The sequence below is a fragment of the Athene cunicularia genome (genome assembly GCF_003259725.1).
Source record: "Athene cunicularia isolate RWA chromosome 10 unlocalized genomic scaffold, athCun1 chr10_part1, whole genome shotgun sequence".
NCBI lineage: Eukaryota > Metazoa > Chordata > Aves > Strigiformes > Strigidae > Athene > Athene cunicularia.
In genome coordinates, this window is record NW_020799112.1 from 5,892,126 (window position 1) to 5,919,286 (window position 27,161).

The 27,161-nt window shown below is 37.2% G+C and overlaps 1 protein-coding gene across 3 annotated transcripts in view; it reads left to right on the forward strand.

Annotated features, from left to right (window-relative positions):
* Positions 1-27,161, forward strand: part of OTUD7A (OTU deubiquitinase 7A) — a 99,932-nt gene that overhangs the window by 23,726 nt on the left and 49,045 nt on the right. For 2 of the 3 annotated variants that reach the window (XM_026856369.1, XM_026856371.1), the window contains exons 4-6: positions 4,826-4,962; positions 18,227-18,383; positions 22,477-22,631. In XM_026856369.1, the coding sequence (XP_026712170.1) occupies positions 22,481-22,631 (151 nt within the window). In that variant the 5' untranslated portion in view covers positions 4,826-4,962; positions 18,227-18,383; positions 22,477-22,480. The remainder of the gene's footprint in view (positions 1-4,825; positions 4,963-18,226; positions 18,384-22,476; positions 22,632-27,161) is intronic. The other variant, XM_026856370.1, reaches the window with a different exon arrangement.

The window sequence follows — 27,161 nt, forward strand, 5'->3', positions numbered from 1 at the left end:
CTGTGTGGTATTCACATTGGAGAGCGCTCTCACTCCAGATTTCTGATGCATGATTTTCACTTTTCCTGATGGGTTCTTCACAGACTGTCAATTACTTATGTAGTTTAAGTGAAACACACAGTTGCTATACTTAAATCATGAATCTTCAAAATGTTGTGAAATTAAGAATTCCAGATTCTATGTCTCATATCTTTATTTCTCCTTTGTATCTCTAGTCGTTCTAAAAATCTTGGAGATTACATTAAAGCATAGTTTTTAGTAGGAAAAAGAATTAAGCCTTCTATTCTTCTTAGTCTAGTTTTCCAAACTAAATGCAATAACTGAGGAACTTAATGTTTCACAGAAATGAGGGCAGTAGTCACGGGGTTGAGGGAAATTACCAGTTCTGTTTTGCTGCATAATGTACCTGTGTGAGCTCTTTCCTGCTGTATTTTATTTAGATGCTGTATACACTGAGCTTATATGCTTATTGTTGAATTCCAGCACATTATATGAATGCCTGGCAAGCTAGTAACTTGCTCTTCTTTCTATGTTACATGCATCTCAGGATTTACAAGGACTTGGTTTTTATTCATAATCTGAATCTCAGAAGTTCAATTCTGCTGTTATTTTTAGGGTACTTGTAAGAGAGGGGACTTCCCCATCAGTCACAGACGTGGTGGGATGTACCAGTTGGTCCAATAGGTATTCTTAAGGGAAATATGGAAGAATCACCATTATGTGTTTTGCCTTCATGTAAGGAGCAATGCAAAGTGAAGAGTAACAGACGGTCAAGCCTTGTGTTTCAAATAGCAGCTGAATTTTCTACTTCATTGCATGAATATGCTGAAGACTCCATTTTAAAAGACTATACTGAACTCAATGTGTTGACTGTGCACTTGACATACAATTAAGCATTTGAGCCTTTCTCTAATCTCTGTGCACAAGAAGATAAAGGATGCTTGGAGAATTGTATCAGTAAGACTATTTACACAAAGCTCATAATGCTTTTGATGTCCTTTAAGCTTCTGCCTTCATATTGCTGTCAGCTCAATAAACTGCACATATTTTCTGAGTCAAACTAGCATAAGCCAAGGAGGGGAGAAATGTATTCCATTCCTCACGTGGAAGAACCACTAGTCAGGGTAAATAAGAATTTCTGTAGCTAGAGGAGAAATCTTTTCCTTCATCAGTAACTTGTGACAGACTATAGAGACTTGGGAAATAGATAAAGTAATAGATGTTTCTTATGCAGTGGTTACAAAGAGATTTCAGGTGATGAAGGTTCAGTACAAAAGGAAAATATGTTGGTGCTAGCACTTTAGACTGTGCTCAAGAACTGGTCTTTGAAAAGTTAGATAACCAAAGTGCTGCTGTACTCTGGGGAATAACCTGACTTTCAGAGGCGTATGCAAGGACATGAAACATTAGCCAGTCATAGATCTTTTGTAGATGAGCTATAGATAGATGCTCTGTGTCAGATTTTGTATCCTTCCCCACAGTTTTCAATACAGACATCTGCAGGACGTGGCAGAGCCACTTTCTGTAACTAGAATAATAATTTCTTTGATGCTTAGTCATTTCTCTTTAAGAGTACCTATGTATTGATAGTGGTCATCTTTAACACAAAAACCTCTTCCTTCAGGCGATCTTGTTATTACTTCTTAAATATTACTGCTTCATTATTACTAGACACATATTTTCCTTCATGTGTTGCTTGAGCTAAGCAAAACCTTTGCAAAGAACCACTGAGCAATGTAACTGTAGGTAAGGCCTTGTTCTGAATGTAGAACTTGCACTGAAGAAGCCTAGTCTTAACAGAAACAGAAAAGATAAGAAACAGAAAAGATAATGCTTTTGTCTTGTCCTAAAACTACAAAAATAATGGAAGTAAGCACACACTTGAGACTTTGTGGGGAGATGCTGATCCAGGTTCAACAGAATATTAGCAGAGGTGGTTTTCAGCACGGTGCAGCTGGTGCTAAACTGCTGAGAGGATTGTAGGAAGTATTTCAGTCCTGTGTCAGAAGTGGAAAATGGGATCCCTCTTGAGTTTAGGGCAAGGATGGCATGAGAGTCTCAGAAAAGGGTTGAGGTCCTTCTAAAATCTGAGTGGAGGAAGCCTCTTCAGTTCTTTGTTAGTGATTGATTTGAAGTATCAGACAAAACGTGAGAAAGTTACTGTGAATATTCTTTCTTAATGAAGAACTTCTCTGCCATCTGGCCTCAGTTGATTTGCTAAGACTCCTTCTTACCCTCAAAGACCTGTTTGAGATCAAGTTCTTTGTTTTGAAATATGTATGTAGTGTCTTTAATTTGTGTTTTCTCATTTTCTTTGAAGTATTGCAGGGACTTTGCAAATGTAAAAAGATCAATTCAGAAGTTGTCCACAGAATTATAAAGGAATAGCAGCTGAGATTACACCCTGAACCTTTTGATAACTGGTGATAATTTTATTCTGTATATTTATATCTCTGTATGTTTTTGTCATGGACCAAGTTGTGGTTATATGGGGAGCGTTCTTCGGTGTGTATAAGCCCACTATACAGGGGAATACAGCAGAGAGAGTAAGCAGTATTTAGGTTGATCTTAAACTGGGTATTCATAGCACTTAGCCTGTGCTTACTCTGTAGTCAGTGGGTAAAGAGAAGGCTCCTTCAGAAAGTGTGTTCATCATAACAAAATTAAGTTCTTAAGATCTGAAGTTAGACTTAATGTTCAGTTCCTACACAGATGATGATTACAGTCTCCCGTATGCCAGTCAGGTGAAAGGCCATTTGTAAGGAAGAGTAAGGAAGAACTTGCATTTCACAGAATGACTGAAGAAATTATTTGCAAGGATAGCAAGAACTGCTATAAGCCTCACCGCAAATTATGTATAAGCTTGAGTTTTTGCCCACTGTACCATCAAGCTAGTGTTCAGTGAAACAGATAAAAACTAAAAAAAAAAACAAACCAAAACAAAACAGAAAACTAAATAAATTCTCGAAGCTGCAGTGTGTGTGTGTGTGTGAGAACTGCCAATAAGGACTGAGCTACATGCGCTTTCTTGTACCCTAACAATCCTAGTATCCATGGCAAACTTTTAGATCACTTCTTTACAACAGCAAACTAAAGGGAATAATTTTTAGCATCATTTAAATGGTACACTGCACAAGTGGTGCAATGGTGATTTGCTAAAAAGAAAAAGTGTGTACTGCAAGCACATCATTATGTCCTCTTTCCGCTGAAGAAGTAGGTCGAGTGTTTGATACAAATGGTTTACTTTTCTGTGCAGCTGATGTGTTGAACCAAACTATAAAAATGTTTCAGTTGTTGTTTGTTAATATGTACCTGAAAAAAGAAATATACCTTGGCTTCTTGATTATTTCCAGGGCAGTGATAAAAGTGATATCCTCTTGATTTTGAAGGAGATCTTCATTTGGTTTTGAAGGCTGAATAACAGAGTTTTTAGTTATTTCCCCATAGCTAATAAAAGTTTCGTAGTGTAGATATTTCAGTCTGTTAACATGGTATACATGGAAACATTGAGGCGTATTCACACTTGATGGTTATTTCTATCCCTTGCAGTTGAAGTATCTTTGAAAGTGTTAGAGCTATTTAAAGTTACTTCTGTAAGTTGATGAGAGTTTTACAGTTGGGTTTGTTGTTTTTTTTAAGTTCTGTGAGGGTGATAAAGGTGGTTTGACTGCTGCTTTTATTTCCTTTGCAATGAATGAAATGATTCTTTTTATGTTATTTTGAATTTTAAAATAATCTACTTCTGTATGAGGATATCTGTGACGTGGTACATTCATAAGTCAGTCCAACAAAGAATTGAAGATAATTCTTTGGTCAGATGTATTATTCTTGCATGAAAATATATCATGTGAAGAAAAAAAAAATGCTAGGAATATTAAGTACTATATGTTAGCTCACAAACACTTCATGTTACAGTTCAGTTGTTAGACAACTGGGATTCTTTGCATAAGGACTGTTACCTACTGAGATCTGGTTATTTCTCAGTAACTATGTATTCTGGGAAATAATGAGAAATAGGTTATGAAAACAGAACATTATATTAATTCTCACAAATTCATGAACATAGTGGACCTTGTTATTTCTGCCTGTTTTAAAAGCACTATCAGAAGGAATGTTTTCCATTATGAAAGGGTTTGGGCAGATACCTGTTAAATGCTGTTTTTGATAAACCTGGGTTCAGTTACAAGCATAGAAGTTTTGCAAATGGATTAAAAAAACAGAAACAGTAAAACATTGTAAGTACCTTTTAATGTAATAAGGTGAATCTTACAGTATTTGGATGGTGTACTTGCAAGCAGCAGGCCTTATACTTAAGAGACAGGAGTAGGTTATACGTGAAGAGAAATGCTCTTTGTTTTAAAAATAAAGAAATCCCATGAAATAGTGTTCCTTCTTTCTTCATATGTTTGTCCCTTTTTTCCATGAAAGAAAATGGCAATCATAATTGAGTCTTCTGGATAACTCTTCACTAGTTCATTGCCTTAGATTTTGATAGCTTATGAGAAGAAAAACTTCCAAAGGTGTATTTGATGAATCTTGAGAGAGAACTCTTAGAGGAATTTTAAAATGTGAATTACTATTTTCACGTAGGATAGAGTAAAGGACATTTTTGTACATTCATAAATTTTTTTTTTTCCTTAATTGTTTGGATTGTGCCCAAGTGATCTTCTTAATGCAAGTTATTCTATATGGTAACTTTATCTGCATTGAGAGTAGTATCCATTAGGCTCCTAAGGTCAAAGGTAAAGTGGATTTTTGCAAGTTGTTATTATTCAAATAGCATAGAACAAATGTGGTGACTAATATACAACTTCTTTTTTTCCAGATTTCTCAGGGGACAAAATTTTGCTTATTCTTACCTTCTACTGTGGCAAAAATGGATTATTTTCCTCACCAAAAACCAGCAGCATAACGCCCATCTGACACATGCCTCAAGGAACTCTTATTTAAAGTCTGTTGCAAGTAAGTCAAATTAAAAACTTGCTTAAAGGTAGCTTTAATCAGCTGTGTATCTATTTACAGCTCAAGAATAAGCAGCCTTTACAGGAGAACTAATCTTAGCAGTCTGGCTTTGCAGCTGTTCTTAAATTTTAATTATAGGAGGAAGTAACTTGCTTGTAATGCAGAGGTTGAGGTTAAACTGCATCCTGACCACTGCATGCCCATATGTCATACCTGTGTGTTCTCTTCCTCTCCCCACTGCCCTGCTTAAAACTTGACTGTGATACACTTGAAATCAGAAGCTACGGGGCTATGCATGAATAACATGATCAAAAAGATTATCTGCATTGTAAATGAAGACTTAGACTCCTGTTGCTATGACAATTAATTTTAGAATTTGCAGGGTAGAAATAGGGGACTAAATAGCTCAAAATGTAAAAAAGCAGCAAGTGGTTAAGCTGGTCTTCATTGTGTTGACTGTTGAGGTGCATGCACTTTGTGGTGCCTGTAGGCCCAAGTGTTTCATATTTGATGCAACACAAACTTGTGGAGTTTCATTAATTTCTTCAGTTTATATATCCAATAAAGGCTGCTCAGTCATCTTGCTTTTTATGTACTCAGAGTAAAATTTTGTGCATGCAGAATATATGATGTATGTTTTTATGAGAGAAAACTGTGTTAAGATTAGAGTTATGGCCAGCATACATTCTCTACTTGAAAGAACGATGATTTTTGGAGGAATGTGTTCAATATTTGGGAGCTATCTTCTTGCAGTGTCATGAAAAATGTATAAATGAGGAAAATGAGGGGAAAAAAAATAAGGAAAAAATTCTGAATGAGGAAGAAATCTGTCTTGTTCATAATGCTCCTGTGGAGATAACAGTCTAGTGGAAGAGATGCATGTTACTTAATGAAACTGCATTTAACAAGAGGCCTCAGATTAACATTTGAAACCCTAATTGTTAGATTTCCAATACAGTACAGTATAATACAGCCTACTTTATCACTCTCCCAGGTGAAAAAATAATTGATAACTTTAATTTAAAATTAAGATCTTTGTTTTCGGAAATTCCAGTTGTTATCAATGGCATTATATTTATCTCTTGCATTGCTACTTTCTGCCAGAATACAATTAACACACTATGAGGGCCCTTGTGAATAAAATGAGGGAAACACTGTCATTGCCTCATGTTCATTCTCTTGTTGTCCTGTATGAAAGCAAAAATGTTATAGCAATGGTGGTGTTTTATCCTGAAAAAATACTGATGAAGGAATGTAGAGGATCCTTACCTGGAAAGGCTCTGTCTCCTGCTTGTTGGTTTGTTTCCATTCTGGACACCTAGTTCTGTGGACTTCTTGTTTACCTGTGACATTTGTTCCCTCTGAGAATGTAATCATTCTTGAGTAAGAACAATAGTGTTATGAAAACCCTCTAAAGCTCCACGAAAACGCAGTTGTAAAAATGTTCCAGCAGAACGTCTGAGCAGATGAATTAATCCTGCAAGTGCATCTGACACAGGACTGGTGCTGTGCTTTTTGCGAGGCTGCCCTCAGTGGTGGAGTGCAGCTAAAGGACCTCTCTGTTCTTATCAGTGTTATCAGTGACTGTAGGTGTTTCAGAATGTTTTATGGGGACTTGGGTATTTTAAAGTGTTGAGTGTCTCTAGCTTTCCATAATGTTTCTTCAGTGGGAGTGTACCATAGCTCTTAAACACAGCGTGATTTTTTTTTTTCCATTTTTTTTCTTCTACTTTTGTTTATCTTAACTTCCAATAATAGGTTGTAATCAATAATTCTTGAATAAATCACCTCAAAAGATGGTTTAGTTGTGTCCTTTGTCGATATTTCTAGCTTCAAATAATTCAAATAGTAGATGTTGTAATTAAATAAATAACATTTCTGAAAACTGAAATGTAACTGTGTTTTTAAAATATGTCCCAGTTGGTCTCTGAACTTTGGTGGTGTTCTTCCTAGAACTGATCTTAAAAAATAGTTGAACAATTCTGTTCTCTTGGATAATAGCTCTTCTTTGATGGTTCCTGTGGGGGTCTAGTGTGTTGACTGAGGATTCTTCAGCACAGCTTCCCTCATTCTCTATTTCTTCACTTCTGTGTCTAACATATCAGCTCAGGGCTTGTCTATACAAGATACTGAGGAAAATTGCTGCAAGTCAACTAGATGTAGGACTTTAAAGAGGGCAGCTTAAATCCTACCAAGTCTCTGTGTGCACTCTCCCATTCATTGATAATTAAAGTGGTCTCCAGTGAATTTAGATTAATTCACTTCAAAGGCAAGATGGGCCAAACCAAATTAAAGCCACATTTTATTCCCAGATGAAAGTGTTTACAAAAGAATTTAATGGACATAGACAACTCCAGTTAAATTAATTTGAGTTAATTTTCCTGAGTTCCATTGTGTAGACAAAACCTTAGTAATAATGCCTGATTGGAGCTTTTATTTTTCTTCTTTCCTGTTCTTCACCTTTTGTTCCTCTAACTCTGGTATTTTGTACTTGAGAAGGTAGATGGCCTATAGCTGTACTAGTCACTAAATGTTTCATGTTTTCAGACTCCACATTTTATAATTAACTATAAATACCCTACTTTGCCGTCCAGTCTAGTGCATGTTACCTTTTATTAGGTAGTTATCATCACTTTGGCTGCTTCAACTAATGACTTTTAAAAATTCATCACTGTAACCGTATCTGCTGTCAAGATCTTAGCCATCCAGCATCTTTTTAAAGCATGTTTTGCAGTACTGGGTGATTATTATGGCAAACAAGTTGTGACTGCATGTCCTTTCTGTAACATAATTAAGCAATGCCTCTCAATGCAGTGATTTGCTGTTCTGGTGGTAGAACTCAGTCAAGTGCAGCTGATTTGAATGGAGGTGTTAGCTCAGCACAGAGGCTTTAAGGAGCATTTTTGTGACGTGTACAATACCTTAAACGATATGGTTTATACAGATATGTTTCCTGAATAATGCTTTGTTTCTTTCATTGGAGTTCTGTGAGCAGCATGGGCTTAGTTGTACAAAACAGATTGCAAAATTTAGATCTGCTTCATCTGTGATAAAAGTGTATAATATACATTTAGTTCTATGGGAGATGTTCTTCTGACGGTGAAGTTAAAAACTTACTTTCGTCTTTATATTCTTGGCAGCTAAATCTGGGAGCTATTTGAAGATAAAAGTGTTTAAAATAAAACGTGCGAGGCTGGCAAAGTGATCTCTAATCTAATTTGCATGGGATGAATACAAAGTCTAAAAGTAAAATACTTAAGAGATGTGCTTTCTTTTAATTGGTGTTTAAAATTGTGTGATAGAGGAGTCTGAGCATAAATATCTATTCAACTTAATAACTGAAGTCTGTTATGATCCGAGAGATCTGTTCTGAGAGCGTTTGGTTTAAGGAGGTTTATGCATTGTGTGAAAAAGCTGCCTTGTGTTCAGTGGTACACAGTCAAATTTGAATTTCTGGTGGCTTGGAGTATCCTGCTAGTAGACAGCATCAGTGCTATGCAAGTTAGAGCAGTGCTAGAGACATTTTGTAGAAGTTGAAGGCCTGGAATCCCTGGGAACATTGAAACCACTGCAGAGGGAGCTGGGATGTCCTGAGTGAGCAAAAGGTGTGGAATTTTTTTTTTTTTTTTAACCAGTTTTGTTATTTGTCACTCAATCACCTGAGAGCTGGTTTTGTTATTCAAATAGAAGCTCGCTCTGTTTCCTGTGTTTGTTGAGACACCATGCATCTTTCCAACTAAAGTAATTGTGTCTAGGAAAAAAATTGTCTTGAGAACCAAAGATCTTTCTGGAAAAACTTGGTGTCAGAATTTCTGTCCAGTTGTTTGTATTTATTTATGGTCTTGTGCAGTCTTGACAAATTATGGTGAACATTTAAATAAATAAATAAATAATCCCTAAGTCCTGGATCTTTCAGTATTTCAAATGTGATTTAAGTGCCTAAATACACACCTGATAAGGGTTACAGGTAGCAACAGGTGATTCAGGTACCTTAAGCATAGATGTGTATTGCCATTTTCAATGCTCTATATCATCTGCAATAGCCTCATGGGACTAGCAAATATGATGCAGACCCATACACTTCTGGAGCAGCAGCTGAAACCCAGAAGATACTGTGTTATGTCTAGAGTAGCACTAGCTACATACCTTTATGTGCCTGAATTGAATTGTACGTGTTTTATTAGACTGTGCAGTCATGTTTTACTCTTGCTTTCTCCTTTTTGACATATCTTTTTCTCTGCACCCTATGTGTTTGTTTTCCTCCTTCCAATTACTGGATCATGGTAAATAAATAAATAAAACTGAATTACAGATCTGTAGACCTTTCTTCATACAGCTAGAGATGCTGTTGATTAATTTGCCAGAAAATTTCTCCTTTTAAATTTTGAGAGTTGCACAATGTCATACACAGCTGTCATCAGTCAGGCTGGAATTTTAGAAGATTTCACATTATGTAGCTTCTGCTCTGAAATTGAGTTCTTTAGTTCTTTTTCCTGGTTATTTTTTAGTTGATTTTAAAAATTAAAATCATGCTTTCAGGATGAAGTACTGTAGTCATACTAATACTTGTTAAAAAACAACCAACAAAGAAACAAAAAGAAACCAGAAGAAAATTGTATGCAAAAATATACACCTTTCTTTTTTTTCTTTTTCCCCCCCTATGAAAGGTAGTTATTGCTGAAATTTTCCCTTTCAGAATTCAAAGTTAGAGTGTTTCAGTCTTGACTTACATAGTTACTAGGGTAGATTTGTCCAAGGATATATTTTATAGAAGTAATAAATTAATAAGCATTACTGATTTAGTGTAGTTGCTCTAGTAGTGCATTGGATAGTTAATATACTCATCTGTAAATGATACATGGCTTGTGGCAGTCTAAATACTGGGTTCTTATTAACACACAAACCCCCCTTTGAAATCCCAGAAAACAGCAGATCTCTATTAAAGGTAGTTGTTAAATTGCTTGGTCATTTCAATTCAAAGGACCAAGAAAAATAAGCTATTATTTCATCAAGCAGTAAAATTAATTTAATTATAGGTATACAAATGTATCACGAAGAGAAGAACTAAAGCAACATGAATTTATGAAGGACCATACTGTGGTTTTAGTTCATTGGTTTTTAAACAAATATAGACGCTAAACTGCTGAAGTTTAAACCGTTGGGATTAAAGAAACGAGCAAAGAACAATGAAACAATTGTCAAATATGAGACTAATTAAAAATAATTAACATTTTCAGAAACATTCGGAGGTTTTCAAATAAATTAGCGTGAACATTTCAGTAAAGAGATTATTGAGGTAACCTCTGTTTAACTCATAACAGTGTGCGGAATAGAATTATTTCCTTTTCATTTGCTGAAAATTTGAAGTAGACTTTTATAAATATTCTTTACTATACACTAATAGTTGTTTGCATAATTATGCAAACTTTGGGCAAGCAGTTGCCTGTAGCTTTTGGAGAAGCTTATAGATTGAAACCAAACAGGACAAGATACACTTCATAACTGCATCTGCATTGTGTAAATACAGGGAGATTTCCTGCTTTGTAATCTGTAATGCCCTTTCATTCTGTAAACCAACAAACTGTATTAAGAAGGACTATTTTAGTCTATTTATGAAAAAAAAAAAAAAAAAAAAAGGAAGCTCCCCCCAAAAGGCCCATCCTACAAAAGACCTGACTTCTGTTACAAGCAGGGGTTCACTCTGAGATGCCCACAACTAAATATATATTCAGAGCTAGCTACTGACATTAGCAGCTAGGTAGGTATGTAAAGGCAAACCAGTACTGTCAGTGATAGAGGAGCATCGTGGTGATGTAGCAGAATAGTCAGTCTTGCTGAAACATGCTAGATTAAAAAGCATAAAGGTTTCTGCAGCAGACAACTTCGAAGTGTTAAGACAGTGTTGTTATCTTCCATACTTCTGTGTCTTCTTCACCAGTGTGTGATCCCAAGTGGCGTTTTCTGACTGATTGGCATCAGCAGTTACAAGTGAAACGTGAAAGGCCAGGATTTGTATGTGTACTTCAATTGGCAAGTTTCTCAAGCCTAAATATGTTCTAATGTTTCAAAAGAAGAAAAAGGTGACAGAATGGCTCTGGTCATCTGTACCAAAAAATTCAACTGTGATGGATGGTACCAGCAAGATTTCATCCTAATGCAAAATAAAAATAACAGGCCTGATAGCATTTTGGAACATGCCTGTGTAGTTAACTGAGGTGCTAATTTAAGACTGTGGACTGTTTTGGTTTGGGGTGTTTTTTTGGTTTGGTTGTTTTTTTTATATTTGAATTTATATATAGGACATTGATGCTACTAGTAGGCTTGCCTTCTGCCACTTTACATATCAAAATAGAATATCCTTCTTAGTTTCAACTGTCATTATCTGAGCATAGTCTGAGGAAAAAGAACTGATTTAGGCTATTGTGAATCTGAGAGAAAATGTACATCTCAGACCAGTGATCAAATTTTACAGTTAGCAAAAATTACCCTGTCTCCACTTTCTTAAATGACCATGCTGTCATCTGTCAGCAGAGCTCTTCTACCCCCAGCTGTCCTCTTTTTTTTTTTTTTTTTTTTTTTTTTTTTTAATAAAAATTATGGAAAAGTATCTAATGACAAGGAGAAAGTGCTAGATACCAAGGAAACAAAAGGAAAAATTATCATGTCAAAAGCTGTATTGCTCCTGCAGGTAAAAGGCTAAAACTGTCTTTGAACAGTTGGTGTTCCAGCCCAAGTTGCCAACAGCAGTTTATCTGGGCCTCAGCAGTAGGTTACAGGCAGAAATTTGGACTGAATGGCAGCAATGCAGGCTGTGGCAGGAGGAGTATAATTTTGTTGCTAGAGGGAAATAAAAGTAAAAGAAGAAACTTCTCAATCCTCTGATAGGATACTTGGGACTTGTAAAATTCTTGGAGAAATGCTAAGGCAGGCAATTCAAATCAGTAGCAATTGGTTCATCACGCTGCCTGGGGCACCAAAGCAGTGCAGTCTTTTTATCTCTGATTTGGGTAAGATTTTGACATGTGCTTAAAACCATGTACATGGTTCTGTGGGTTTTTGAGCTGCTACTACAATGATTTGTACAGAAGTGCTTTCAATGAATGTGACTCGATATACACTTATACGTTATACCATACCGTTACAGTTACATAAAAGATCAATGAAATTTTGTCATTGCACATACTTTGCTTAGCTCTTAAAAGGATTTTTCCATTTTTATTCAGTGCTTTGTATCTTGGACCAGTATTTGTGTTACAATTTGGAGTCTAATATGTTAATGGCATTATTGTCCCTGTAAAGTATTACTTTTTCCTTTCCTGCCAAAAATTAATAGTTAAGTTTAGTTGACAGGTAACAAAACAAGATATATGTTCTGGAAAATAACATTGACTTGCCATTAAGTTCCTCTGAAAGGTAGAAAATTGTAGATCTAGAGAATAACATTACATTTCTGTGAGCTGCTAACACTTTAATGCATATGCATTTGCCATGCTTGTTCCACACCAAAAGACCTAAATGTGGTTGCATTTTTAGCAACATGGTTATGTACTAGTGATTGTGAGTTTGTTTTTTTGGGGTTTTTTTAATCAGATGTATAGTTATCATCATCAGCTTAGTAAAGATGTGTGAATTCCTATAGCTAATGCTTACATGTTTTACCATTGGAGTGTAAGTTTTAAAAAATCGGGTCAAAATGTACAGTGGAAAAAACCTGGTCAAGTAAGCTTAGTATGTTGTTTAGGCAATCACATATCTTTTTATTGATACGCTGTATTATATCCTCAATATTTGCATATAAAGATAGACATTTACATTGTAGTCTATATTTTAATATACACACTGGTGTATTAGAAGCCCAGAAACTAGGGAGGAGAAGACTTTTATCCAAAGAAACAATTTGTTCTCATGCCAATTCTTCGTGTGTAATCACTATGACCTTTGAAAAAGGGATTATAAAATACTGCTGTGAATTTAAAGTAGGTTTTTTCACCAGTGTAAATTACTGTATGAACTAACTTCCGGGAAGAATCTCATTTTTAAACTTCTGATATTTTCTTTGCATCTGTATCTAAACCCCATCCATATGTACATGTCTTATCACAGAAGTAAGCAAATTCCTATGTGTGTATAAATTGCTTATATAATTTTCCAAGTGGAAATTATAGGGAGAAAGGGAAAGAATTCCATAGATTTATGTCATATAGAAATTGTTTTAGTGTTACAGTGAGGACCATCTTATTTCACTTCCCAGTGAGAATAATACCTGAAAGAGTTTCATAGAAACTCAGTTTATTCAGTAGTGTGAAAAAAACAGGCCACTGGATTGCAAGAAAACAGCCCTTTTTTTTAGGTCTGGTTGCCTATCACTGCAGGATGTTGTACTGTATTTTGCATGTACTTAGGCAGTTCTGTTTTTTAAAATCATTCAGTATTTTCTCCCCAACTTCTAAGGAAAGATTGTTCTTATTACTTCTGTCACTGGGAGTCCTGTCTTTATTTCCAGACTGTATTTGCTTGTGGATTGATGTATTTATGGAGGGCAGTCTCAATCCGATTCTCAACCTTGTTTCATTGGCCCTGCAACCCAGGCTCTTTTTGTGACTTGTCCCCAGTTAAATTCTGGTGATCTGTAGCTTTTCATTTCATCTGTTTCAGTCGGAGGTGATCTCTCTGAAATAGAATTTATTGAACCTGCTCCCAGTATTCCAGAAGAGGCTTTGCCAAAATCTGTCTTTTGTTTTTACCTTCCTGTTCCAGTTTGAGTACTGGAAAACAGAAACATGTTTGTCTGAGTAATTGTTTCTGATTTTTCCAACTATATCTTGGGTGCAGACCTGACTATATCTGTACAGAAACAAAAATACATCTATCTAAACATAGAGATAAAAGTCCCCAACCTTTCAGGGAAACACTGCAACAAAGCATAATTGAAGCGTTACTCAATGCAAAAAGTGTACTGAATTGAGGTCATAGTGTGCTAAATAATGTTGAAGTTAATCCAAATGAAAGGCAGGGAGAAATTTCATGTTGGCAATAAGGTAGTCTTCCTGTAGGCAAACCATAGTATTCACAAGATTGTGTCTTCATTGGTGCAAAAACATTAGAAATTCAATGTCATTCCTTTCAGCTACTGTTGTCAGAGCATTGTCTTATTTCAGATTGGTGCTCTATCTTAATATTTAATCACCTCTTACCCGGGCAACAAATGCTCTGAGCAATTAACTGCTCTCACATATACTCTGTATTCCTACTAGACAATCCGAAAAGCTGAGTGCCTGCATTAGCTACCAGTTCCATTAAAGTTGATGTTCCCCTCCTAAAGAAATCTTCTGTAATGGACTTGATTGTTTAATTACAGTTTTTCCCATGATAATTTTTCTTATATATGAATATTAGGCAAAATATTGTGTAATGAAGAGCAGAGCAGCTTTAGAAATGTAAAAACCAAATAAAAACTATCTGGCTTACTAAAAAATTAAAGTCTCTGTGAAGCTGTAAGTAAATCCATTCTTTTCTGCTGCAAAATGTGAAATTGCACAGCCTGAGCTCAAAAAATTTTAATGTTTCACTAAGAAGAAATTATGTTCCTATGTAATTCCTTGATTCAATTTCATGACATTGTCAAGATTGTAGAATTATGACATTCTCCATCAAATATGGCACATCAGAAAGAATTGCTTTCAAAGTCAGGAGCTGTGCACAAACAGGGTCTTTCTGCCTTCACAGCCAAAAATGCCAGCAGCATGAACATTGAACACAAGATTGGTCTGCACTTAGCCTGTATAGTACCAAACCAGCTAAAAGGAATCAGTGATGTTAATAGATATTTAGTCTTGTCACACTGCAGGGAAATTTAAAAAAGGATAACTGGTTTAATGCAAATGGTGAGTGTCTGTCCACTGGCTTCCTAGAGCACTGTGATGGGGTGTATTATTGATGGTGCTTATTTCATCCTTTCTTTGAAAATTATGCAAGTGAAAGATCTTAGTTGCAGTTTAGTCGTTATGTCTCCCTGAGGATTTGTCCACTGTGCACTGTTTGTGCACAATTTTCTTTCTGTTCCTCACTGGTGTTCTGTCACACGTTTGTATTCTGGACACATGGGATTTGTTTTAACACACTTGCTTTGCTTCATTAGTTAGCCCCATGCATCTCTTTATGCTTGTTTGAAGAAGAAAATCTTGATATTGTTTAACTGGGTGAAACTATGTGATTTTGAAGAAGTCAAATTTAGATTCAGATGAAGATCATTTACTTCAGAGTATGGCTCTCCAATAGCAGAAGGAAAGATCAAATATAACTAATCTTGTATTAAATTGGTATCAAGTCTCATTAATCCATGTTAACATTTAGAAGCAATCAGTAAGTATCTCTTTAAATACTTTAAAAATTATTTTTCTTACAATATACAACAAATTATCCCCTTTTACTCCTCTTGTATTTACGTTGTATAAATAAGTTATTTAGGGAGGAGTTTTGGCTAAAAAGTGAGTGAAAACCAAGGTCTTTATTGTATTTTGAGGATCAGGATGTTTCTATTTACATTTTTCAAAGTGTCCTTTGTGTATCATGTGTGACACATTTGAAAGGAAAACTGCAGGTATATATGCATGTCTATACTGTTAACCACAAGAGGAGTGATGCTTATTGACAGATGGATATAATATGGATGACTGTTAGATCTCCTCTAAGTGTGTGTATTTAAAGTGTGAGTTGTGTTAATGCTTTGACTAGCCATCCAGAGCAAAGGTGGTGGTGATGGTTTTGTAGGTGAGAGACTATGTTCATCTGGTGAGAACAGTAAGTCTGATAGCCATCTGGCTTCTGAGTCATTGCCTCCTTCTTTACAATTTATTTTCTTTTTTGCTTAGTAGCTTTTACTATTCCATCTGGGTGGGTTTTCACAGCTAATAGTACTTTTTTGGCAAAGATGGTATTTTTTTTAGACAAATTTTTGTTTGTTTGTTGTTTTTTCCCCCCTCTGAATTCTAGAGAGCTGAGAAAACAACTCCCTCTGGGGGGGAAAGAAAAAAAAAAAAGTAGTGCTAGTTCAGACGTGTACAGGGATACTAACTCTGTTCACTGGATACCAACTCTGTTCATTGTTTTCAGAGTGTAGAGCATGCACAGTTCAGACTTTCTGTAAAGGTTTTACTTCAGGTTGAGGTAGTATGCATAACAGCCAGACCACCTGCCACCTGTGATAAATAGGACTTCAGAATGGGGTAGAGGGGTGATGTTTGCTGTGTGGAAAAAAAAGAAAAATTGTACATGGTTAGTAGCTAGTGCCAACAGTTAGTAAAATACTGCTATGGTATTATATAGTATAATAAACACTGTTAATCTATGTTGTGCTGTTAATTTAGGTCTGATGAGTTACAGGAAGAATTGAATAGTGTGGTTATTTTTGTGCAGGTGTTCTAAGGACAGTTGCAGGACCCAGAACCTAGAGAATTACATAGCATAGTGCACAGATATCGAGGAAGCATTTGACTAGAAAACTTCTCAGGCTGTTGTGGATTTGGAAGATCTGGATTGGGTGTGCTTCCTTGGCACCCAACACAAGTCAGGTGTTTTCTACCTGTACATCTATTTGTCATTATATAATGAAACCTGGATAGTATTTAATTTTAAATTACTGTTTTTGGTAAAAGAACAGCTAGTCTTATCTCTTGCTCTGTTGCACGTGAGCTGTGTTTTCATCAGCTGTCAATGCACAGATATTGCCAGTTTTCTATATATAGACAGAGAACTTTCTGCATTGCCAGAAAGAACCTCTTAAAGATCTTCATAGACAGCTTACATAACTTTTGCTGGGATGAATTAAGAATGAAATGCCTCCGTTGACATGGTTACTGTATGGGTTCTGATGATCTTGTAATCAAGAGGCAATTCTGAGGTGAAGGTGATGTCATAAGTGCAGAAAGAGATTGGTCTTGTCTTCTGCTGTTAAAGGGATATCTTTTCGATACTACTGTTGAAAATACTGAAATAATGCTGATACCAAGACAACCCATGAATTGACTTCTTCAGACGATACGCACTTCAGTCTTCCAAATTTATGAGCAGTCTAGCCCCCACACGTAGTGACTGTACTTGAGCGCCCAGCTGGTGCATTTTAAATTAGCAGTCATTATACTACTGAGTCACTTTTGATTGTTGTCTGAAATTCAGTAATGCTATTTACCATTCACCTGTGGCAGGTTCTTTTAGCTTGAGCTGTGTGTTTCCGTCCTGCTGGTTAAGATTTTTTTCATTCGTTATCCTAGTTACTGAAGAAATTAAATGTATTCAGTTTCTTGTGATCTTTTCTGTATGGATGTTAGTACTGTTTAGTACAGTGGATCTATGTATGAGTTGGGGGTTTTTAATAAAAGTAGTGTTTTTGTCCTGCATTCCCACTGAAAACAGATTCAGTTGTTACAAAGCTTAGATGCTAAACTTGGCCATAGTCCTCTAAGGTAGTTCTCTTCCTGAAGTGTCTGCATTCCTTTTTAACTAGCCTCCTCAATATTTCCAGCTTTTCTTCTGTTACCAAATCTTCACTATGCTACATTTTAGAAGTATTTCCCTTGTGCAGTGGTGATCCAGGTGCACGGTTCGTGGTCCTTCACTGGACTTGCTCCAGCATGTCCATGTCTGTCTCCTGTTGGGGAGCCAGAAGTGGGTGTCACGCTCCAGATGGGTCTCACCAGGGCTGGCTAGAGGGGAAAGGATCACCTCACCTGCTATCTTAATGCAGCACCAACATAATGATAAGTAGTATATTTATAGTATAAATAGTATATTTATAGAATAAAATATATAAAGAACATAAACAATCATAACTGTAAATAATAGTATATTGTATAGATATTATAAAAGCATAAATGTAGGTGGTATAAAACGTACAGTGGTACAGTGTAGGGGCCAGAAGACTGTAAAGTGAGTAGAATTTGCAATGACATAATCTTCTTTCATACTGAAAAACATGTAATTATGTAACATAACCCGCACACTTTCCGGTTATTGAAGAAATTTGGCTTTTGCAGGCAGTCCTCATGGATGGGCTGAGAAGGACCCCACTGGGTCCTGGGGAAGAAGGTAAATGAAGTTTGCATTCTACCTGGGAATGTATACTTGGAGAAAGAGACAATTTCTAAGAAAGGAAAGGCATTCAATTTTTAAGGTTAAATATAACCAGGTAATTGTACATGGAGTAGGAAAGCACTGTGTTTCATTTGGGGAAACAGTGAACTCAACTGGTTTCCAATTTCTTTCACAGTTTATCTCTCTGTAGCTGTGGTACAAGCAGGAGACCACCAATATCATCTGCTACAAGTAAGAAATCTCCATGCTAGTCCTTACCCTTGGCACGTGGTAAATTTGCAACTCAGCCTGTGAGGAGGAATTAACAGGAAAAACCTAATTCATGTTCAAAGGTAAATTTTGACCAGTGATGAACAACAAGCATGAAAGTAAAACATAGCTTTTGCTTATGTCGTGTATAATTTAACTTCATCCTGTTTTCTTTGCTTTGCACTATTTCTGCACACTATTTTCTTTGCACAGTGGTGCAGAGAGGGTAGAAATATAGAGATACCTTTAGCATAACTGTTTTGAGTGCCAGCTGTCTTAATGGCTTGTCTAGCACCAACTACTCTTGAAGTGCCTGCTTTAATTTTCATTTGATATTTGTAGAGAACACTGCCTAGAAGGATGAGTTACACTTTTACAGGAACAAAAAAGGAGGTTCAAAATGCAATGGGGCACATATATTTGTCAGCCATGGATTTGGCAAGAAAAACTCCCATGCCAGACATTGTGTCACATTTCACTTGGGGCAAAACATGATCTGCTTCCTAATGGGTCCCTAGGTGATCGTGCTCCCAAGAGAGTACCCTGGTAAGATTGCCTCCCACAGACTGTTTAAAAACACAGTAAGACATGTACAGTAGCTACAGTATTGGTTACAAGTAAATGACCATACAACAAAATATAACAAAATAGTAACCCAGAACTTACAAATTACTGTAATATCAGCTCCTTCCTTCTCCTCTTCATTTTAAAATCAACCTTTAATTTCCTGTGAAGTCAGACTGTTCCAGATAGGTGCCACCAGCTTGGCTGCTGGGCTGAGCTGTGCCCTGCCATGGGTTGTTGCAGAGCCAGGCGAAACCAGCTGCGTGTGGCACGGAGCAGCCCTGACCTCTCCTCACAGGGGCCAGCCCTGCAGCCCCCGCTACCAGGACCTGACTGCTGACACACAGGGCAGTGATATATTGGTGTGATGATGGTTTGCTGTCACTTTGCCTTGGGACAGGCAAATCCTTCCAGGAAGGAAACCTGACATCCTCCACTTGTGCAAAAAAACCATCAGTGCTTTTATGGTTAAACTGGTATTACTTAATAACATTAGAAAGTCCTGGATAGATGGTTGAGTTGCGTGGGGTTTTTTTTGACTGCTTGGGCTATTAGATATAAAACCAGCAAAGACCTTTGTGTAGCTCGATTAAGTACTAGAGTACTAGTGTGGACTAGTACTCTAATTGCATCTCTCAGAAGAGGAGTGAATCCTACCAGACCCTTCCTTTCTGCCTCTCATCTGGTCCTCAGTCAGTCCAAGTGTTTGTAATGTGTGTTTGTTGCAGGTGTTTCTGATATGGTTTGAGGAGATGGTTTCTCCACTGAAAATTGGGCCAAGGGCTCAACTGGCCCAAGGGCTACTGCACATACTGTCTACTGTTTGATCTGTTCAGATGCTTATCAGTGCTCAGGATGCCAGTTGAAATAGTTCTTCTTTCATGTCACTTGATACAGAGGACTCACAATCTGACTGTAACTTGGAATATGCATTCTCCAGAAAACCATACTATAAAATAATATAAGCATAGAAAGCTTGTGTTTCTTATTTGTTAACTGGTGGGAATATGGCTGTTATATTATTGTTCACATCCATTGGCATATGATGTCCATCTCACCATTATATTCCCCAAAACTGGACCTCTTGTGGAGGTCCTTTGACCTTGCTCTTTTTTTTATGGCAAAATTACCTTTCAGAAGAATTTGGGTTATTCTTTTCCCTTTCTCAAATATTTCTTTCACTATGTTACCCCATATGATGATGAAGTCAATGTACTGTGGGTGTTTGGGGGCTTTATCCTTTCCCTGTGTGATCTGTATTTATCCATGAAAATGATAGTGCTGTGCTTCCATCCCTGGGGCAGTCAGTTCGGGTGTATTGGTCACCCCTCCATGTGAAAGGGAACTGTGGCCTGCAGTGTGCTGCCAAAGGAATCAAAAAACCCACACAGGCAGTGTCAGTTGTAGCATACCACTTGATGACTGCCTTTGACTCCAGTTCACATCAGAGTTCTAGTGTGGCCAATACAGCAGCACACAATGGTGGCATGACTGTTCAGGCTGCAGCTGTCCACTGAGCTTCTACCCACCATCAGACTTCCATACTGGACACATAGGACTATTACTGGGTCAGTGAGCCTTGCTGATCCCTCCTTGTCTCTCTCCTCAGTTAATCAGCTCATGTATGGGAACCAGGAATTCTCAGTGGGTGCAGTATTGTTGACCATGCACCTTCATGGTAGCAGTGAACACCTGCTCTTCTTCAGCACACACCCCACAGCAGAAAGTACCTCTGAGAGGCTGGGCAAGGTAGATACAGGCCCACTGGTTTGTGGAGGAGAGAGATTCTCTTCCAACTGCCAGAGCTGGCAGACCAGTCTATCCACAGTTGGTACCTTGATGTCTGTCCAGTCCATTATCGCCAGGGTGCTAGCATATAGTGTAGGTGTGTTCCATACAGACTTCCCGTGGACCATATGCACTGGATTTTGTCCAGATCTTTGGAGGACTGGATGTTGTCCAAGTTGCTGTAAACCACTAATTCTCTCGGATACTGGTTACCTTCCTCAGTGGTGGTCTGTTTGCCTTAGTAGCTTGCACATCTTCCTTGAGGGAACACCTTGCCTTCACACCCAACAGGAACTGCCTCCAGGGGCTCTGAATTGTTGCCGCTTTTCCAGTACCTTTGCCAATTCCCTGGTCCTTACCTAGGGATCCCAGCTGCTGAGCTTCCTTACCCTCCGACTGTGGATCTCGGTATCCCAGTGGCAGAGCATCCAGGTGATCTTTTGCTCACGTGGCTGATGGCAGTAATCTTTTTGTATAATGTGAACATTCTGGTTTGCAAGGATGTTTGAGAAACTGAAGGGCCACTGCAACAAGGCAGGGAACATCTACCCATGAGGAGAAGGTGCCATTCTTATTTTTGCTACAAAGTTGCTCCTAGAGGAGGAGAAAGGTGTAATTGTTTATTGACTGCATGAGATGATTCCGAGAGTATTGGGATGGAAACAATACATGGGCCAAGCACCAGATGAGACGAGGCTAGTGCTTTTATCATATCTCTCACAGGCAAAGAAAAACAGTGGTAGACAAAACAGCAAAAGCTGAAAGTGGCCATTAACAAATCCTGGAGTTTGATGTACAAAGCCCTGGAGTTTGCTGACCCCAGCCAGCAAGGAAGCACCAACCAGCTGCTCACTTATTCTCCTCACCCTGCAGTGGGATAGGAGAGGGAATCAAAACAGCAAAAGCAAGAAGAAGACCTCATGGGTCAAGAGAAAGACAGTTTGATTAAAATGAAGGAAAAAGGGGAAAAAAAGCAAGTGAAGCAAAGACAGTCAGTCCCTCACCACTTCTCACAAGCAGACTGATGCCCAACCCGTCTCTGAGCAACAGTTACTTTGGAAAGACTCTACTCCAGTTTTGCTGCTGAGCATGATGTCATATTATCTGGAATATCTTTTCGGTCAGCTAGGGTCAGCTGTCCTGGCTGTTGCCCCTCCCAAGCTCTTGTCTACCCTCAGCCTACTCACTGAGGGGGCAGAGTAGGAAACCATAAGGCCTTGAGACTGTGTAAGCACTGCTTAGCAATGACGAAAGTATTGATGTGTTACTAATGCTGGTTTAGCCACAATTCTAGAAAATTAATGAAGAAAATTAACTCCATCCCAGCCAGACTCAGTACAGTGAAGAAACTATAAATTACAGGAGTGGTAGTGTCAAGGCAAATAAAAGAACGAATACTAAGCTCTGTTGTATATATGTTAGTATTAATAAGTAAGCCAAAAGAGCTCTAGGCTAGCCAAACATTTAAATACTTGCTAAGCTTCAGTGTATGAGCAGTGACAATAATATGATGATTGTGCTTGGAATGAGCAGTGCCTGTGTTTAGCTGGATTGGAGTCTTCAAGTTGCAGAATTATTTGCAAGCGACACATAAGAAAAATCAATAAAAATATGAAGTGTTAAGAAAGATAAAACCTTCTGGCGTGAGTGACAAACAACTTCTAGGCTAAGGCAGAGATGGATGACAAATGCTGTTTGTTTTAGTATGCTGTAACTTGAATGTTTTAGCATATTTAGTAGTCTTGTTTGGGGAAGAGAGGTAAAATGTGATTTATATCACTTTGTAGTATATTCTAAAATCCTGTTCCTTTTTCCTCTTGGCAGATGGATGCCTTCTAGCCAACCAGCAAGTCCTACTGCTGCTGCATGTCTGGCAGCATCTCTGAATGATCACATGACTCTTGATATGGATGCAGTCCTGTCAGACTTTGTTCGGTCCACAGGGGCAGAACCAGGTCTGGCAAGAGACTTACTGGAAGGTAAGCATTCAGAACACAAGTATTTCCTATGTTCACTGCTTGCTTAAAGCAAGGGCGAGTCGTAAAAGGAGCACTCTGGTCTATGGAAGCAGACATTTCTTAGTATTTTGACTAGTAAGTCAACTCTTGGAATAAGCTGACCATAGAGTATACTAAGGTAGGTGTTTTCAGCAAAAGCCTTAAAAAGTTAACTCTTAGTGTTAGATTGCTGTATTTTTGGTTGTTAACAGTCATGTGTTAAATGTATATGTGTGAGAGAGAGAGGGGAGGGTTTTTTAAGGTGAATTTTGTCATTTTCAGCTGCCTGAAAGTGGCTGTAAATATTTCAGCTCACTGTGTAAAGCAGCTTAAGTTTAGTCTGAAATAGACTTACTGTAAAGCGATAGAAAAACCAGAGATATTTGTGGAGCCCAGTGATGAATACACATACCTGAACTTCATGGTATGAGATTCAAATGACTAGGCTTGAAAACATCTAACAAGCCATATCAGAAAAATAACTGGGGTTTTTTATTTATTTTACTGTAGTTGTTTTAAATTTATAAGCTTAAAAGTGGAAAAACACCTTTGATATTTGAAGGCATTTTCTAATAGCTGTTTTTGTTCATTTCTTCTGTTGTGAGCTAACAATTGTGAAGATGGGAAGTTAGAAATGAGTAGGTGATATCTAGATAAATCACAGGGTGGTTCTGTGGGCTTGGTACATGCACACTGGACTTTTCCCTGAGAGTTTTGGGGTGTTTTTGTTTTTGTTTTGTTTTTTGTTTGTTTTTTTTTGGTTTTTTTTTTTTAAACTTAATATGCTTTAAGAAGTTGTCTGTTAAGTCAAAGTACCTACTGAACAGCCACAGAAGACTTAAAAGTATACATCAGGGTATATATCTCCTTTTTGCAAGAGTAATTTCACTTTATCATATGTATGCTGAAAGCTTTAAAATTTTGCTATCGGTTCTTCTTTCACTTGGGGTTTTTCATTAGTAAGGAATGACATACTGTTAACACAGAGGTGCACACAATTTTGTAGCATTTCCCAAGTCATCTGTGATACATGTAATAAAACCTTAGAATACCTAGCTATGAATATCAGCATTGGCTTGCTGTATTTGAGACATCTCTGTTTAGTCTGATTTGATCAACCTTTCATTCTAGCCCAGAGTCTGTCTTGGTCTGTTGGTCTTTTTGAAGAAAGAATATAAGAAGGTTTTTCTCATCAATATCAGGACAGATTGTCAGTTATTGTGCTGTTAGAGCATTGCCAAAATTTGAAAAAGTGTTCCTGTGTATCAGAGGTAGTTCAAAACAGTTACCTTGTTTTTCTTGCTATACTTTTTCCTTGCTGTAAAGGATAATGCTTCCAAATAAATATAAAACAGTATTTTTCTGTCTTGTACTTCTCATTTCTGTGGATGAATAAATTCACACCATACATATTAACAAAGAAATAAGCAAAAGGCAATTTAATTATTCTGAACAGGCTAATAGACATATGCATCTACCCCAAATTATTTCCTCCTACATGGAAATTTACCGCAGTAAAAGGGATTGTTGCTCATGGGAACATTTTGGCACATGTGGTTGTGGCTGCATTTGGTGTAATAGTTTCTAACACTGGCCCTATCTTGTGCTGGGGGACAGTAATTGATCCAGTGGTTTCTCAGTTGCTTAAAGAGACGGAGGAGGGGCTGCTACCCTTACACAATTATAACTGTCTTTCATAGTTGTCACAGTGTGTAGATGCTCTGGGCTCTTGAGAGCAGCACTGAAACCCACGAAGTAACTTGTTGGAGATAAACAATATTCAGAAGAGCAATCCTCCACACTGTGGTGCACAAGGCTATAGCAAATGAATTGCACCTGGTCTTGGAATGATTATGTCTGTATAATATTTTCAATCAGAATTTGATAACAGGTGTACACAAGTGTTTTTGAGAAATTTCAAGATTTGATTGTAGTTTGTAGCCCAAAATGACTGTCTTGGAGAACTTTGAGTCTAAAAAGCTTGCTTGTGTAGACCCTCATTTCCATGTAATCACAAGTTTTTGTCAGTTCTAGAGTCCCACAGCCCTCTTCTGGTTCTGATTTGCTTACAGATTCTATTGTTACAACCCAGACTGAATGTTCATATCGTGCTTCTGTGGAGCATACACATCTTTTTCAGAGCCATTTCTAATGTCATCTCCTTTGTTTATCTTTTGGGGGAAATTTCTTGAATTTCACTATCCTTGAGACAATCAAAGTTTCTGCTTCCTTATCCAATTATTTTAATATATTAATTGTTCTGCTTTGATTGTTCTGTGGATGCATCAGGACAGTATTGTGCACACTATGTGGTGTTCTCCCTGGCAACAAATGGGTGAGTTAAATACACACTGACTGTCAAACAAACAGCTAAAAAATCTATACACTGCATATCGATTTTCTAAACTGCCAGAAGCTGTCCTAAATATTGGCTTTGTTGACGTTTCTGTACTCTGCATGTCCTGCTGGTAAAATCCCTACAGGGTTTTTTTTGTTGAACTTTTTAGTGAGCACAGCTACATGTCTCACTGAAACATTCTGCTTGTTGTGCTAGATGCATATCTTCCAGAAAGTGTCCATTCTTGATTTGAAATGAAGATATAAGGAGTTTTAAAAAAGTATGTGTGTGTGTGTATATGCACACACATATATTGGTTCCAATTTGTGTCTGGTTCTTTTTGCCAGCTATTAGTATTCTAAAATAAATAATACTGTGAACGAGTTGCTTTGCTATCTAGATAAACTAAACTTGTTTAGCTCCAAGTCTCACTTTTTATCTCTATATTTTCTCTGTCATTCAAAGGGTTTTGACTATTTTCATATATATATATTTCTAGTGCAAAAACTGCCTTTTTGCAATTACATTGGATATGCTGTTTGTATCTTTGGCCGAGTTGCTTTAGTATTGCACCAGGGAGCTTGGGGTCAAGTCTGTGCTCAGTTCGATGTTTAAAAGTTATCAGTTCTTGAATTCTGTGTAGTTGTTTAACTGTTAAGGAGTTCTGATTTCACGGACTTAAAATCTTTAAAGGCATTATTTCAATGGTATGAGAACTTTGTCATGCACATTTGAAAATGGATGTGAATGTAGAATTTTAAAGCTGCATCAAAATGAAAAATGGGTTTTTCTTAGTTCTGCCTAAGAAATTAATTTTATTTTCATGACAATGTTTTGTTTAGAAAAGGCTTATATCTGTCTAATCAGCCATTCATTGGTGGATAGAACTGCATTAGAAATTGCTTAATTTGTGTTTGTCCAATGCACAATTGGTGTTTCATTCCTACTCGTTAAACACTGTTTATTGAGTCTGAAAGGTGGTTGTAGGTTACTTGCTATTTGCTATTTGTGATACAGCTGTGGGAATTTACATGGACAGGTTTAGGGAAAGTACAAGGAAAGGTATGTGGAGGCAGAAGGGATTTAGCACTTAACAGCACATAGACCTACACTTTAGTAAGGTTATCTGTCTTACTGTTTGGGTTTTCTTAAGTATTGTGAAGAACCTTCCATTAAGTTTATTCTGATAATTTGGTAGATTTATGAACAGCCTATTTCTGCTATTAAAGAAATTTGAGATTATAATCTGATATGTCATATGTGTTGTAATTTATTTGGTAATATTTGTGTTAAACTCTGTGCAGATATTTCAAAACTAAGGCCTTTTCCCAACTGTTCAGTATAACAGTGGTGATATTTATGATTGGGTGTATTTTGTAAATATACACAATTTGTGTTAAATAATAATTAAGCATAGCAAAGATGCATATTAAGCAATCAAGCATAGCAAAGAATGTTAGACTTATAGTCATGTAGAGTTATATAACTGGCATATTGTAAATGATAGATTATGAATAGTTTTCAAACAGAGGTTTTGATAGCACAAAATCATTTACCTTATTACTCTCATGCATCTATTAAAGATATATAATCATATGATTAATCAAAGTTTATTCCACTCTCTGATGTTCTGTGGATGCTTAGTTTAATGAGATCTTAGAAGCACTTTGTAGCTTTAAAGTGCTAATAGTCTTCTCTCCCCTTTCTGCCCCTGGGATTTCTTTTTCCCTGCTTTTGAACATCATGATAACTGCATGCCCACTTCTAGGATGAGAACCCAAGGTAGCTGAGAATGAAAAATCCTTTCATGGGGATTACTTACAGCTAACCCAAACAGCATCTTGTTTCTCTCAATTCAGGAGGCTCTCCACCTACCCTTCTCTGTACTAGTATAAATTCTTTCTTGTGCCCACAGTGTGCCTGCATGCCTGAGCAATAGCTGAGTGAGCTATTTCTGGGCTGAATTTTTGAGATGATCTGTCTCCACATCAGAATCTGTCTTCCATCAGAAGCTGCAGTACTCTTTGTCTGCTCTGTTAGTTGCTGGCAGTGACTTGTGCATAGAACTCTTCATGCTTGGTTTCAGTTGCTATTTCTTCTTGGTACCTTTCTGTACTTTTTATACTGAATGGCTTTTTCTTCCTTTACTCAGTACTCCCTGCTTTTGTTGTCTG